Below are 15,544 nucleotides of genomic sequence, written 5' to 3'. Positions count from 1 at the left end.
ACAGAGTGCACGCGAGCTGAAGCTGAAATGTGTCTACCTGGGGCGTCTGAAATGCCAGACACCTGAAATATAGCATGGCAGGAAAGTTTAAACGATTGAGGAAAGGGATGGCGGGAGCGTCGCAGGTTGATGACCGAGAAATACTTTGGTCGAACCATGAGAGCCACGTGCACGATTTGGGTGCCCTGTCGCCCCATCAAGGACAACTGATTTTCTGAATATGGAAACAAAGGGCATGAGCTTTCTCTGACTCTCGCAACGGCTTCACGCCACGAGTGAGCCGCAGATGCTCTATCCTCAACACGAGAGCTTCAAAGCAAGGCTACTCATTCCAAATGATGCCAAATGCTTCATGGAACCTTCGACATGGTTGCATATACGAAAATGTCGGATACCCGGGTCAAATGGTTGCTTTCTCAGTTATTTTTGGACACCTTGGAAGTGAAGAGTGCTTTGACAACGCTTCAAATGCCCCAATTTGCCTCTGAGTCTTACCGTGGCAATCACGTCGTGGCGCTGGCAAATGGAAACCAGACGCCGCCAATAATTGCGCCCTTAACGCTCGGTGCAGCGTTTAGGAGAGGTTTCTGACGCCTGACAATAGTAGGGTGATGAGGGCTTTTGAAATGAATGCCTCCTGTGTGGCAAGTTTACCCGAAGTATGTCTCTCGAGAAGACATCTTAGGAAGGGTATTGCTATCCGGGCGCTTCGTAGGCATAAACAATGATAGGGGCAATAAAGACGACGATGGCGATAATAATAGGAAAAGGGACCACAGGGACGACACTGGGAATAGACATAAAAGGTTATTAATATTGAACAAAATATTGGACCTAAGATAGCAGTTTTCCGCCCAGATAGCTAGCAATGCCTGCCTGGATATGAAGACTTCTTGGGAATAATTATGTCATTGTCTCTCAGGACCGAGGCTTTGCTATTATCCAAGTAATCAAAGACAGAAAGGGCGATAGCAGGCAGTTAGAGAATAGCGACGATGAGAATGAAAACACAGACAGACATACATCTGCTTCAATAGAAACAAGTGCGTGAGCCAAGAGATATTCGCGAGGAACGAAGAAAAGAGAGGTAGAGTAGGGAATTAACTACGGGTAGGTATGTATTCTAATATAGCATACGGCGCAAAGAATGCCGTCGCCTACACTACCCTCTTGCCCTTTTCGGAATCTTAGTAGCCTTATGTGATAGAGGATTGCAGGGAGATTTCTCGCTCATTTAATGCGCCTCTGAGATCATCAACTCACAGCTGCCGCTGTGCTGTCTGTAAATAGACCCATCCTCGCTTGGGCTTTTCTGCCCAAGCATGATCAAAACATACTTTGAACTTTGAGATACCTAAACTTGTCATCAGACTAGAGGGGGAAAGTTTGAAGCGATTTCTGAAAACAGCTGGTCAAGACATGAATGCTGATTCAATGCAAGCTTGCTCACGTCCGAAGCTGCCGAAGAAGTAAGGTGACACCAATTAGTTCGAATTTCTTAAGGCTGGTGAAAGAACTTATTAGTGCAATCGTGCCGGACTCTTTGGAACTTCAGGATGATCTGAGGACTACTGTTGCTCTCAGCATTCACAATGGCAGCTAGCAGGTACATATTATTTTGGCAGATGTGAGGATAACCAACACGGGTGATGTACATGAGTCGAATGAGTTTGCACATCACTCCCCGTTGGAACAGGGATCACAGAGGCCAGAACTCAGGCCAGAGAGGTCTGGACCCTGGAGGCTTGGCTCAAAGCTTGGTTAAAGCTTGAACAAAACGTTGCAAGGTAGCTGATTCCTGGCAGATGAGCGAATGACAACAGCCGAACATTTTCCCGTCCCGAGCCAGCCAGCATTGATTGAGATAACTACTCGATGAAATTTACTGATGCTGCTCTCATTAAGATTTCGATAGCCTCACTTTTCGTTTTGGCTTCTCAAATCTTCGGCGAGGATTTCAGTTTTTCTGTTGGCAATATCGTACTATACGAGTCAAGCTGTCACCCTAGGTTGAAAAAGGGCTCGCATATGACATTTACTCAATCAAGGTTCACATGTGAGGGATAAATTCTGCTCGCAGTATGATGAGGGCTCCGCAATCTTCTAGCTTGCTCGATTGACCTTGAGACCTCATAAATGTCACAAAGCAAGTTACCATCACGGCGTAAAACGACTCAAACGACTAGACAACAATCAGCCATACATGACGTAGAGAAAGGATTGAATAAGTGTCCGAAAAATGACAGGAGTCGTGATACTCCAAAAAAACAGTTATCACTATTTTGAACACAGCATTTGGACTGCGCTTGTTGCGTTCGCCTCACTAGAGTGGACGGGCCACCAATGGGAGGACGCTCGTCAAAGGTCCCATTAGCTTCAAAGGTGGACACATGGGCGAAGAGCCATGGAAACTCTCTTAAAGTCACAAAATGACACTATTCTCAACTCCGGATCCTCGGCAGCAGGTCGGAAGTCTCGGTCTGCTTCTGAGTCCATGTCCTGAGCTAGGCGAAATACGCCTTCTGGAAGCTTTGCATCATGGGGAATGAAGTCGCTTTCGGGTTGGATCATGAACGCAGTGGCTGTCTCTAAGTTGGCGGCTTTTGTATAAAGAGTCGCTAACTTCGTCTTCAGATCTCATACTTATCATTCAGAACACACCGGTCTTCAGTCTAGTCATTCGTTCATCATACACAGGCTCACAACTGCCTCTCATTCGTTCCCTTGACAATCTGTCTATCCTTCATTCCACAATGTACAACCAAATCATCCACTCTGCGGCTCTCGTCGCTGCTGTTCTGCCCGCAGTTCTCGGAGCCGTCGCCGTTCCTCTTGAGCGCAAGGCCGTCGAATGGGTTACCACCACTGAGGCCATCGACCTCTCTCAGCTGGGCACTATCTCGCTCGACTCCCAAAACCCGAACCCTGCCGATGTCGTGGTGAGAGACCTCGAAAAGCGCAGCTCTTACTCTGCTCTCGTCTGCAGAAGCCGCCGACCCCTTCCCCGCAGCGGCGCAAAGTGGCTGTACGAAGAGGCCACCTGCGACCGCACCGGAACGGACGTCAACACCTTCAAGGTCACTTGCATTGCCGAGAACTCGCACGCTGACGCCATTTACCGCCAACCGGGAGCCTGCGGCAGGAACCAGTGGTGTGTCGAGTTCCACGGCTACAACGAGCGCGGTGCCGGTGCTTGGGACGTCACCTGCGTCGACAAGTCTCAAATCCACACCTGGGTCGCCAACACAAACTCCAACCCTGGCAAGCTCACCACCTGCAGTGCTGGATGGAACAACAACGGCAACCGCAACCTCAAGGGTACCTTCGAGGTCGACGTCATGGACGCCGGTGGCATCAACCGCATCGCTCCTTCGAACATCTTCTACCAGCTTAATGGCAAGCGCATCGGCGTTTCTCGCTCAGGCGACTCCGAGGTTGGATCCGGCAGTGTCATCATCCCTCCCGGTGGCTCCATCCAGGCTTGCGTCACCGCTTTCCAAGGACAGATCATAAACATGCTGGGAGCTGTTACTTCTCTCGTTTCGATCTAATTGGCTTGACGAAAGCCTTGTATTGGCCTGGTAGGAGAAACCTGGACTACTCGATTCATTCAGAAGATGACGGCAGTCTATGTAAGGCGAAAGTAAGGTGTAGAAGTTGGATGTGGGGGTGAGGGGTTCTTGTTCAAGTCTTAGCAATGATTAGTCGCGCAATTTATCTTCCTTTGTCTCGTGTTGCTCGCATCGGTGATGTCAAATTCCATGTTCCTTGCAGAAATCTCTCAGACAGTCTGACTGCCCTTATCATGTCTATGCGCAAAACGACTAGTATACATTAGACTAAACATGGATCTCAGGGCATTGATGATTAATCTTAGACCGGAAGCGCAGCCAATTTGCGCGATGTTGTTTTTCAGAAGCAAAAGGGGATGTGGTGGTTTTGCTAGCTTTCGTAAATTGGAAACGATTTACGGTGGTGATTCTATGCGGGCTCGAGGGGCATCAAGGAGACCACATGACCCTAACAGGTGGTGCACGCTAACAAAAAAGTCCGTTTCCGAGGGCAACTCATATGAATGCCTCTACTGACGCTTGGTGACCTTTTCAGACGTCCTAATGCGGAGCTTCTTCCCAAAGAAGAAGAGCAACGGGATACCGGTGGACACGGCAAGGAGCACAATGGATAAGTAGACCGTGAACATCATGGGCCCTGTTTAGCAGAAGACATGATTAGCTGACACGTAATTGATGGAAGTGGGGATGGGAAGACCTACCGAGCTGTTGAAGCCAAGTCGTGACTTGGGTATTGAGAGGGAAAGAAATGAAGACACGCAGCGTCGAGACGTTGACAAGGACTGGACCGGCCCACTGAGGATAACTCTCGATGACGTAGTTCTGCACAATAGGAGCAGAGATCAAGGTCGAGGTCATGAGCAGGAAGGTACCAAGCAGCAAAACGGCATAGTGGAGGTGGTTGTGGTCGGCATAACCGAAGACAAGGGCCCCAGTAATGGCCATGACGATGGGAAGGATGAGATTGGGAAGTTGATGCTCAGCCTCACGGCCACCCTTTTTCTTCGAGATCCAGAGTGAGACGGCGTCCGCGACAGGACCACCGACGATAAAGACGACCACGGTTGAAAGGATCTGAGGAATTTGGGAGAGACCGGTAAGTTCGAAAGGGATGCTTGAGAACAACTTGGTAAGCATTTCGACATTCGAGAAAGAATAGATTGTCACTCACCCAGCAGCGAGAAGGGCAAAAGACGTTGCCTGCCCAGTCGCACCCATTACCATTCCAAAAGCAACCTGCAGCAGGGTGCACCACATGACAGCAGGGAACATCGTGGTCTTGATGGTGTCGATGATTTGCTTTCCGGCATCCTTCCAGTGCGTTCCAGTTTGGAAAAAACCGATATCATCCCATCTGGTGCGTTCGCCGTAGGTAGCATAGTCCAACTGAGTGCGGCTTTCTCCAGGCGCCACGGGCCAGAGCTGATGTCCGGCCAGTTCCGCCTTGGATCTCTGCCTGAGTGTCTCGGGAACAAAAAGAATGAGCATAATCCAGGTGAGTACACCGACAGCGGAAGTGATCCAGTAGATCCAGCGCCAGTCCCAGTTGACAGCAATGTAGGGGCCGAGGATACCGAAGAGGACGATCATGGGTCCCTGGATGAGAAGCACGTTAGTACTGCATCACATAACGACACCATCATGTCTACAGAGGCATAGCGTTCCGTTGACGTACCTGACTGGCAATGATCGACGCAACAGCCTTGTTTCTCTTATGCAAGAACATCATGTCCTGGACAATGAGCGGAAGCAAGGCTTCAACGGCACCAGAGCCGAGACCATGGAAGACTCTTGCGGCAATATGACTGGTGAGAGACTTGCTGTATCCAGCCCAGAAGCCTCCAGCCCATGAGAAAGCTGAGGTCAGAACGAGAACCGGACGTCTTCCGATGGCCGCAGTGAGAGGAACCAACAGGTACGTGGCGATGCCGTTGCTAAGCATGGGAATGGTGGCCAGAAGCGATACCGAAGCTAGAGATACGGGAGTCACACCTGGTGGCACAACGCCAAGAGGGTCCGGGTTGCCTTTGAGGTCGGCGTGCTTGAGCGTCGAAGCAGGGTCCACGCCAGAGTATTCCAGGATGAAGACGGGCAGCAGTCCAGCAACGGCGATTTCAGCGGCGAGCGAGACGGAGCCGACTTTGTATTGTTAGGCAACGAAAGCTCGGTATTTTCTTTTTGAGAGGCTTACAGAAGCAGAGTGAAGCAACAGCAAGCCACTTGCGCCATTCGGGGAGATTGAGGGGATCCTTGGGGTCAGGAGTTGGAGTCTGCCACTGAAGTAAGTCTCCGTTGTTCAAGTCGCTGAACTTTTTCCTTGTTACTCACGGGGACAAATCGAATATTGCCGTCTTTATCGTAGATCTCGGTACTTCCCAGCACCTCTTCCTCATGGACGGCAGCAGCAGCCTCCTGCTTCTCGGCGGTAATCGTATCGATGGAGTCGATCCTCGTCAGCCCCCGCTCGTCGTCTTGCAAAGTTCGCGATGGGTACGCAGGAGACCTCGGGGCCGGCGCCTGTGAATGGCGGAAGTCGACAACACTGTACGGGATGAACATCTGCGAGCTTCGCTTGGCGTACTTGTCGATTCTTGATTCGCGCTTGCCGGCATTGGCGTTGTTGAAGTTGGCCGGGCCAAGACGCACATCATCGCCGTCGCCCTCCATAATCGATAAAGATTAAGAGAAAGGTGAAAGTAATAGAGACTGAAGGAAAGCACCGCAAAACTGTCGTCGTAAAGATCGGAGGGAGAGCGGATCGAGCAAACGGCTCCCTGGTTCTTGGGGTTCTCCCAAGCGTCTAAAATGGCAAAGAAACAAAGAAATAGAAAGAAACAACAACAGAAGAATGCTCAAAAATGTCCGGACCGGCCGGGATGGAACTAGATTACTTTGCGGTCAGTCTGCAGTCTTGAAAAGCGTGATATTGGACAATCTCTCATGTCTATATAGACACGAATGAATGGGAATGCGTCAAGCTGGAAAGGGGGAATCAGATGATCTGGACATGGACATCGAGACCCAGGGCGGATCATCATGCAAGTTGAAATACATACTTTTTTTGTTATTTTATTTTTGATCTCGTAGTTTGCTCTCCCATGTTCATCTAGGCCGAGAGAATAGGATGCCTCATTATAATCTAGCAGATCAACAACAGACATGCAATTACTAATGGTCTGAAGATCGCCAAGACATGAAATTTACCCTAGCAAAACATCAGTCTCACCAGGATACGCTGTATCATGTGAGATGGGATGACAGCAAAGGCTGCCAACAGGTCAAAAAATACACACGCATCCGGGGAGCTTCATTGCACAGGAATTATGCCCAAGAAACCCACACATCAGAAGCATCCGACAAATGGGCGCTGGATTGTTTGCAGTTGCGGAATTTCCAGCGACATAGAACGTCATGAGGAGGCTCCAAGAGGGGCCGGATGAGCTTCCCCATGCTTCAAGGATGATGGACCACAAGCTATCCTGTTCGAGTACTTGCGTGGCCAGTGGGCAGGTGGGATGCGCGGTGAAACAGCAGACTTCAGCGCGATCCGTCCCGTATTCCTAAAATTGTATGTGCCGTGCAATGGCATAAGGGGGATGGCAGCAGTTGCGGGCTCGATGCTTGCTTTGACAGGCCCAGTTGAGGCTGAAAAGTGTGTTGGGCGAGGGACCACATTTATGCATCACGACGTGCAACAGACGTGGGCTGGTGTACCTGCCACCTCGACCGTAGGATCTTCGGCTCGATCAATCGACGAACACGCAAGCAGCTCCCACCGGGATGAGAAGGGACGAAAGTGCGCAAGCGTATCAAAAATCGTCGTCTTTCTCGTCATGCAAGGCGAGAAATCGTCGATACCCGGGGCCATGGGCCGAGAATATTTCTAGAACAGATTCAGAGTAGTACAGGACGCATGTAGATCTCTTGAAATGGTTAGAAGAGCATGGTCAACAACAGAAATCGTCCGATTGGCCGCCCCCGCAAAGTTGCACCGGAATTCCCGGAAACCACTCGAGTCTTAAGAGTATGAGAGACTGGGACAGGCCTGCCTGACAAACCCAAGGGCCTACGGGAGCCAGGGATTTAGAGATTGATGTCTGGTACCCACGAAACTGAGAGTCGCCCATGTAACGATGTTTTTGTTTCTGCGGCGGACGCTGACCCCACTTCCCGTCTCAGAGACGACGATGTTTCACTGTTCTGCTTCAGACGACCCCCCACTTCCCGTTCAACAACCAAAAACGACTGCCACGGTGGACAACGCTGGTGGACAACATTGGTTGGCTGGACGAGAGGAATCGTGATTTCTGCCTTTGGGTATAACATTGATGTTTCTGGTGTTCGTGGAAACGATTGTAGCTTGCGTAACGGTTCATGGTCTAGACCAAAAGAACTTGACGGAGGTTGATGTAAAAAGAGTGGCACTGACGACTGCCGACGGTCAATTTGATACCACGGTCAAATGATGCAGATTCAGATCTCAACTCAATACATTTCAGTTGTCAGTAGCGCAACAAAATGGAGGGCTTTTATAAATAGCAAGCTTTCTGAACAGGGTTTTGTTGCTGTATGGACTTCCATAGAGCCACATATTCCGCCACAGTAGACTCAGGGGTCACTCTGCATTCACCCAGCCTAGTCGCTTAAGGCAAGTATTTGCACAAACACCGCCACGTCATTCAATGATCCTCATCATGCTCTTGAGTACTCCCAGCTGTGTCTTTTCTCACGGACACCACGTGCAGTCTCAGTTCTCGACCTGACTTCGTTGTTCCAAGACCTGGTCCATCATCTGATGGCTCTAACAATATGGAGCGGCTTGTGGTATGAGAGCCGGAGCTACAGTTGCAGTCGATGTGACCTTGCAGATCCCGCTTACTAAGTGGAAAAATCGCCGTAAACTCAAGATCATCCCGTACGACGCGTGTCATTTTCCAGGCCACCTTCCGTTTGAAGCTATCAATAGCCACGGAGTTTTGCTATCCAGGCGGATAATTCTGACTTACCGGGCGGGTAGTAGATGTATAACGATAGGGATACTCGACGACGACGACGACGACGACGACGACGACAACGACAACGACAACGACGATAACGATAGGAATAGAGAGAGGGATAGGAGTAACGACGATTGTAGTGAAGGTTAATTAAGACAAAATAAAATATTGAATCTAATGCAAGGTAGGAAGTTATCCGCCCGGATAGTAAGACTCTGGCTACGACGCAAAAAGCACCCAAGCTCTCGCGGTCGCCGATGAAAGCTTGATTGCTGACGCAACAGCCGCAACCTCAGAACTCAGATTGCGACGAGCCGATGGTTCAGATCCTTACAGTGATTGATCAAGTCAGAACATCTAATTCGATCTTGCCGTTTGAAAATTGACAAGGGTGAGAATGACAAACAAAGTTGGAAGGCAAAGTACTTCACAAAAAACAATGAATTCTTATTCCATCATTACTAAATCACCGCACGCTGGCCTATCTACTTGGATGTCATCTTCTCCAAGATATCCGCTCTCTTGATGCTTCCTTTCTCACACATGCTCGTGAACATGCCCCCCTTGTCGAACAATTCCAATGGTGTTCCAAGCTCCGCGACTTCGCCCTTATCTAGCACACAAATGCGGTCATAGCCAATGATGGTCTCCAGTCTATGAGCAATGCACAGCATTGTCTTGCCTCTGAAACTCTCCATGGTCTGCTGGACCTTTTGATCCGTAGCCAGATCCACCGAACTCGTGGCTTCGTCACAGACAATGATCTTGGCATCCCGAACCAAGGCGCGGGCCAGGGCCATCAGCTGTCGCTGACCCAGTGAGAAATTGAGACCCTCTTCCTCAACCACGCTCTGCAATCCCAGAGCTCCCGGTGAGGACGTGTCAGTGACAAGATTTGCCTGTCGAAGTGCCGCCCACAACTCAATGTCTGAGTGCTCGTCAAAAGGATCCAGGTTTGACCGGATGGTGCCCTTAAACAATGTTGGATCTTGTGGGATAATAGCCAGACGAGACCGCAAATCCTGAAGTCCAATGGTGCTGATGTTGACTCCGTCAATGGTAATAGAACCACTGCTGATTTCCACAAGGCGAAATAGCATACTCATGATGCTGGACTTGCCGGCACCTGTGCGACCGACAACCCCCAAACGCTCGCCTTCCTTGATGTGCATGTGGATGTCTTTCAGCACGAGCGGCAATCCCGCCCGGTATCGCATCTGCACGTGGTCAAACACGATCTCGCCTTGGCTGGGCCAGCTCTTCGGCATACCCTCTCCAATATGCAGCGGTGCTTCCTCCTCCAGACCCGTGCCATAGTAGTGGATGCGCTCGGTGTTGTTCATATCATTCTCAACTTCGGCCATTTGACGTACTGCAAACTGGAACTGACCCATGATGCCCAGCATATATGACAAGACCAGACCTCCGATACTGGGGTTGACGGTGAACCGTGACGTAACCACCAGCATGCCAAGAACGAAAATGGTCACCAGGCCAATGGCGTCGAGACGCAAAGACAACCACCGCTGATTTCCGAATGTCAAGAAATACGCGCCGTCAAAGTCATCAATCTGCTTCCGCAAGACTGCCGTGAACTGGTCACGAAGTCCATACGCGCGGATCGTCGAGGTGCCATATACTGCCTCGCTGAACTTTGCAAAGACATGTGAACGCAAGATGGCTTCATGTCGCTTGATCTCACGCGCCGAGCTGCGGTAGTAGTTGGCCGAAAAGAGAAAGATAATCAAGAGCGGCACCAAGGCCGCAACGAAGTAGTAGTAATACGCGAGAATCAGGGCCATCGTTGAGAGCAGCATGCTGATGGTCAGCAAGTACATGCGCAGGGAATCGGTGAGAGTGTTGTCCATGACATCGATATCCTTGCTGAAGCGATTCGTAATGCGGCCCAGCGGTGTTGTGTCGAAGAAGGACATGGGAGCGCGAAGGACTTTGGTCATGGCACGATTGAGCATGACCTTTGAAGCGCGTGTTCCAAAGATCGAGATGGACACGGCAAAGCAAAACATCAATATCGCTTGCGCTGCGCCCAGTCCTGCATAGACGGCGATGTAGGTGTCCTCGTCAACGTTGGAGAACTGATCTGCGGTCCACCATGATAGCCACAAACTTGTCATGATGTTGCATCCTTGAGCCAGAACAAGGAAACCGATGACTAAGGGCGCGACAAGGATGGAGCCGCTGGCCCGGATGTAGGCGCCGTAGACGCTCCAGCTGACGGCGTCCAAAGCGCGTTCTTCAGCTTGCATCAGCGCCGCTGTACTCTTGTGCGTTTCGATCTTGACCAGCCTTTCCTCTTCATTGACGGGTTCCTCGGCGGTCACGGCGTTGGGGTCTTGTTGTGAGCCGTGGAACTCGGAGGCTTGCTCATCAACATGAGTAAGCGCCATCAGTTTCTCGAATTCCTCGTTTCCGGACATGAGCTCTTCGTAGCTACCCTCAGCCTTGATGTGACCCTCGTCCAGCCAGATGATTCTGTCGGAACGGTTCAGGACGTGAAGCTGGTGTGTTGCTAGGATGCGACACTTGTTTGAAAGCAAGCCACAGATGGCCTTGTCCATGATCTGTTTTCCCACGTGGATATCCACCGCAGAGAGGGGGTCATCCATCAACACAATATCGGCATTGAAGTAGATGGCACGGGCAATGTTGATGCGTTGTTTCTGCCCACCGGAGACGGTGATGCCGCGCTCGCCAATTTCAGTGCGATCGCCGTCGGGAAGCATCTCGAAGTCGGTACGAAGAGCACAGGCCTCCGTCACCTTGTCGTACCATTCGCGATCAAAGTCGCGTCCGAAGATGATGTTATCCCGAACACTGGCATTCTGAATCCAGGCGTACTGCGGGCAGAAAGCACGCGTGGAACCCAGTGTCAAGCAACCGCCCGTTTGGCGCATCTCACCGGCCAGAGCAGCCAATAGCGACGTCTTCCCTGATCCAACACTTCCAATCACAGCCACCAGCTCTGATCTGCCGATAGCCAGGTTAAGGTTGGGGATGTGGAATGGCTCCAACATGGTGATTGTGCTGGGGGTTCTGGCACCGGGACTGTCCTCCCTATCGCTGAGACCTTCGCGTGCTTGGGCCAATGTCTGCTCCCAAGTGAATGTAGCATCTTCAACGGTGATGGCGTTCTGACCGTTGTAATCGTATTGGACGTCGTCGGTCGACTCCTCGGCAAGTAGGAATTCCTCGATGCGCTTGACAGACGCTAGAGCATCGACGGCTTGCCCAATGACCATAGGAAGCATGTTCAAAGGCATCCGCAGGTTGTTGAACAAAGCCAGTGAACTGAAGATAGGGGCAGGGTTCAAGGAATGGCTCGTAAGCGAGTACGTGATGAAGGAAAGCATCGAGGCAAAGACGGGCATGCTCATAGAAATAGCCTGAATACCGTCGCGGATGGACATCAGAATCTGGATTGACCTGATCTCCTTCTTGCGAATCTCGTCGATGCGACCCAAAAAACTCGTTTCCCAGCCGAAAAGCTTGACGAAGCGCATGGCTTGCATGACCTCCTGCGTGAGACTCACTCGAGCGTCCGTGATCTGGTTGATGGCGAAGCGACGCTTGAACAGAGCCTTGAAGGCCAGTCCCAGAGCGGGAGAACAGATGAACAATAGACCGAGGCCCGGCAAGGCGCTGTAGGTCAAGTTGATGAGAAGCAGGACCATTGTGATGACGATGTTAAGAGGTGAGCCCCAGAGAAGGTGGAAGAAGCCGCTAGCCGTATCGATGCGGTAGGTGTCTGTTGACATGAGGTTGACAATGCGACCATTACTCCACCCGCTCTCTCCTTCAGACTTGGCCTCAGGTTTCTTCGGCTTATCTTGCTTCTGCTTAGTTCCGAGTAACTTCTTATACCACTTTTTCTCCTCATCGCTACCAGGCGCAACATCGCCAGGAGGGAGTGCGACATCGGATGAACCACCGGCCTTGGCGCGTCCCGAGATCTTCATAGCCTTGTCAAAGATGACAGACATCAAGACGGCTCTTGCCTCGCCGCCTACCGTCATGCCAAAGTACAGGAAATGGTTGATACTGAGCGTCATGACGATCTGCAAAAACGTGATGATGATGACGAGGCCGACACCGTATCCGATGTTCGGTGCTGAGGAGCCATTCTTGGCTGCATTGTAGGCCTCAGTCGCGAATGCAATGAGATACTTCAGTAGGAAGGGCGAGATGGTCGATGCCACGGTGCTGCCAAGCTGGCAGAGCGCGCCAACGACAAACTCCTTCTTGAAGGTGCTAAGAAGGGCGCGCAAGAGAGGGCGAGAGCTGCCACTCGCCGTGTGCCTCTGAAATGCGGCGCGAAACTCGACTTCGAGAACCTCGGCGCTTCGCTCGGGGTTAACCTCCCAGATGTCGTTTTGTTCCAACGGCCGCTGATAGCCAACCTGCAACCTTTTGTCAGAATGATTGCAAGTGTTACTTCAAACCATCTCAACCTACGTGCATGAGAGGAGTAACCCAAGTGAACAACAGTCTGCTGAAGAATCCAGCTCCTGCCTCTAACGATGGCTGACGCCTGTCAGGAACTAAGGGCACATATTTCGTCTTGAGCGGGTTGAGACGCTGTGACCAGTTGCGTTGCTTTCTTCCCGATGTCGAAGCAGACTCCGAGGATGGTTCTGTTGACGATGCGTCGATGGGTTGCGCTTCGACCTGGCCGGCAGGTTGCTGCTCGGAGCTGTAGATAACGCCGGCGTTCTTCTCGCCTTTGCTGGGCTTGCCGAGGAGCATGGTGAGGAGGTTTGATCCACCGATCGATGTGTGCGCGCCAAGAAATGGTATTAGGTATTATTGATGGACCAGCCTATTCTTCGCCTGACCAACAGCAACAACCTCGAGCAACAGAATCAGAGGAATAACAAGCAACATGGAGCGAGACGACTTGGCGAAATGAACCCAGAGATAAACCGACAGTTTCTCGGCGCCCCAGCCTGTCAAGGCGATCGCAACTGCTCCACACTTGGCGCCGGCCATTGCGACAGGGTTACATGACGATCATTCGATGCGAAGCACTAACCCTTGAAAAGTTGCATTCCGGCGGTCGCGCTTACGCGTTGCGACCCGTCCATTTGGAGCCGGGATGACGCCGTGGGGCCGATCGATAGCGGCATCAGACCCTGGTCGGCGTCGCCGTTTCAATACGGTTTGGCAGTCTTTCACCACTGACAGTACCACTGCTCTGGAATCGATGGAACACCCCTTGATGCGTCGTTGCGTAAATGTTGTCAGTGATGGTTCATCAAAATGAACTTGAGGCAACGCAATTCAATTTTCTCAGTCTTATGGCTACGCGGGACTTACGCGGATGACAGACTGGATACATTTTGTCGCAAGACGGTGTTCCTCGAGCTCCATGTTGTTTCAAAGCGCTAATGTTACGCAGCGCTGGCGATGGTTTAGAATCTCAGATAAGGCTTTCTAATCAAAGAAAGCCGCTTAGTAAAGACAATGGCAATTATCAAGTTGTCAATAAGCACTATTTCAGGAAGCAAATTTCGGAGGGCCAACCAGTCGCGTTTGCGGACCCATGTGGCGAGCTCATCGTAACCCCACACTGCAAGTCATCCGAACCACGAAATCGATACCATCACAGACCTCCAACCCAGGCTGAACTTTGATCCTTTGCTAGATGAGTTTCCGGGATGCTGTTTTCGAAAGCGATGCAGGCTCAATCTAGCGCAAGATGAAAGGATCGCATATATCGGAGTCACCTGAGTTGTCAGAGGTGCCAATGCCCGCCTGGGCTGCAAAAACTCTACTTTCATTATTATCCCCATTGCTATTATTACTATCGTCGTCTTCGTCGTCTTCGTCGCCACCGTTTATGGTATCTCCGTCATTATTCCTGCTACTGTCTCCCCATAACTATTCGCTTAGATACCAGTGGTATTGACCGAAGTCTTTTTAATTATTATTGATAATCCGAACTTTAGTGCAAAAGTCTTGGTTCAAGTGATGTGTAGGTATGTATGTAGCGGTATATTTATTCTACTGTACATCATGTGTGATTGGCCTCTGGTCGATGTGGCCATTGAATGATTGGGATAAGTGAGTTTCTACCCAAAGGCTGAGGACAGGCTCCACAGATGCCAGTAAATCTTTGTATTCTTCCGAGACAAGATGGGAATTCAAGTCCTCTTGGGTCCTGGTGCTGATATATCGCACTCCGTTCAGTCATGTTTCTTGTGAGGCAAATAATAATAAGGAGAGAAGGCAAATAATAAGTGAGCTCTTGGAATTGACATACCGAAGCCACAAGGTGGTGAGGTTTGGTTGCATGACCTCTTTCAGAACGCCGCAGCTTTGTAGCGAGCCTTGATTGAAATTGATCGCCCTTCGCGATGCGGCAAAATCAGTCAAACGGTCGATCACCAAAGACCTATCTCTCTCCGATGTCCAGAAGTGGACGACGGCAACAGCGCTGTCTTTCGAATCTTTATAGTCGTCGTCTTCGCGCTTCAGCCAACCCCCGGCAAAGTCATAATGATGCAAATCGTAGTCCGGACTACCAATACCCTGGACTGTTTTCAAGAGCTTATCTTCATCTGCAAGACGCATCTCGTGCTTGAAAGTCTCCGTTGACGTATGTCCAAGGAAGAACCGGCGGGATGCGTGTAGCCTTCAAGGCCCCACAAGGTATCCGGCTCGCCATCCAAGTCATGCCCCCAGTAGTAACTGTTGCCCAGTGGCTCGGTGGCTGATACACCGCAAAGACCGACTAGTCGCTCTTTCCACTACGGACGGTCACAGAATTCGTCAGCAACATACGGAGGAAATAGGTTTGTCGTAAAAGGGAGGACTGCAGGCTGACACTTTACCTTCTCAAGCGACCCATCTGAACCAACCACACGAGCAACGACGAAGAACAAAGGGCAGCTCATGATCGTAAAATTGTTCGAAGACAGAGTGTCGATGAATCTGGGACTGAGTGACGACTGTACA

General features: G+C 50.8%; 3 protein-coding genes across 3 annotated transcripts; 1 reads left to right on the top strand and 2 right to left on the bottom strand.

Moving 5' to 3' along the window:
• Positions 1-2,753: 2,753 nt before the first annotated feature.
• On the top strand, positions 2,754-3,551 carry COL26b_006350 (uncharacterized protein; the record flags this gene model as incomplete). The annotated part of the gene is made up of 1 exon (XM_053179171.1): positions 2,754-3,551. The coding sequence occupies one exon, from the start codon at positions 2,754-2,756 to the stop codon at positions 3,549-3,551; it is 798 nt and encodes a 265-aa protein (XP_053036928.1).
• Positions 3,552-4,081: 530 nt separating this feature from the next.
• Positions 4,082-6,239, bottom strand: COL26b_006349 (uncharacterized protein; the record flags this gene model as incomplete). The annotated part of the gene is made up of 6 exons (XM_053179170.1): positions 4,082-4,209; positions 4,274-4,686; positions 4,744-5,168; positions 5,248-5,711; positions 5,764-5,842; positions 5,901-6,239. 6 exons carry the CDS (start codon positions 6,237-6,239, stop codon positions 4,082-4,084), a joined length of 1,848 nt encoding a protein of 615 aa, XP_053036927.1.
• A 2,815-nt stretch (positions 6,240-9,054) lies between these two features.
• COL26b_006348 (uncharacterized protein) lies at positions 9,055-13,333 on the bottom strand (the record flags this gene model as incomplete). Its single annotated transcript, XM_053179169.1, has 2 exons — positions 9,055-12,987; positions 13,043-13,333. The coding sequence occupies 2 exons, from the start codon at positions 13,331-13,333 to the stop codon at positions 9,055-9,057; spliced, it is 4,224 nt and encodes a 1,407-aa protein (XP_053036926.1).
• Between the last annotated feature and the right edge of the window lie 2,211 nt (positions 13,334-15,544).

Source organism: Colletotrichum chrysophilum (genome assembly GCF_026319265.1).
Source record: "Colletotrichum chrysophilum strain AFK26 chromosome Unknown scaffold_46, whole genome shotgun sequence".
Lineage (NCBI taxonomy): Eukaryota > Fungi > Ascomycota > Sordariomycetes > Glomerellales > Glomerellaceae > Colletotrichum > Colletotrichum chrysophilum.
This window is presented reverse-complemented; position numbering and strand designations above follow the sequence as displayed.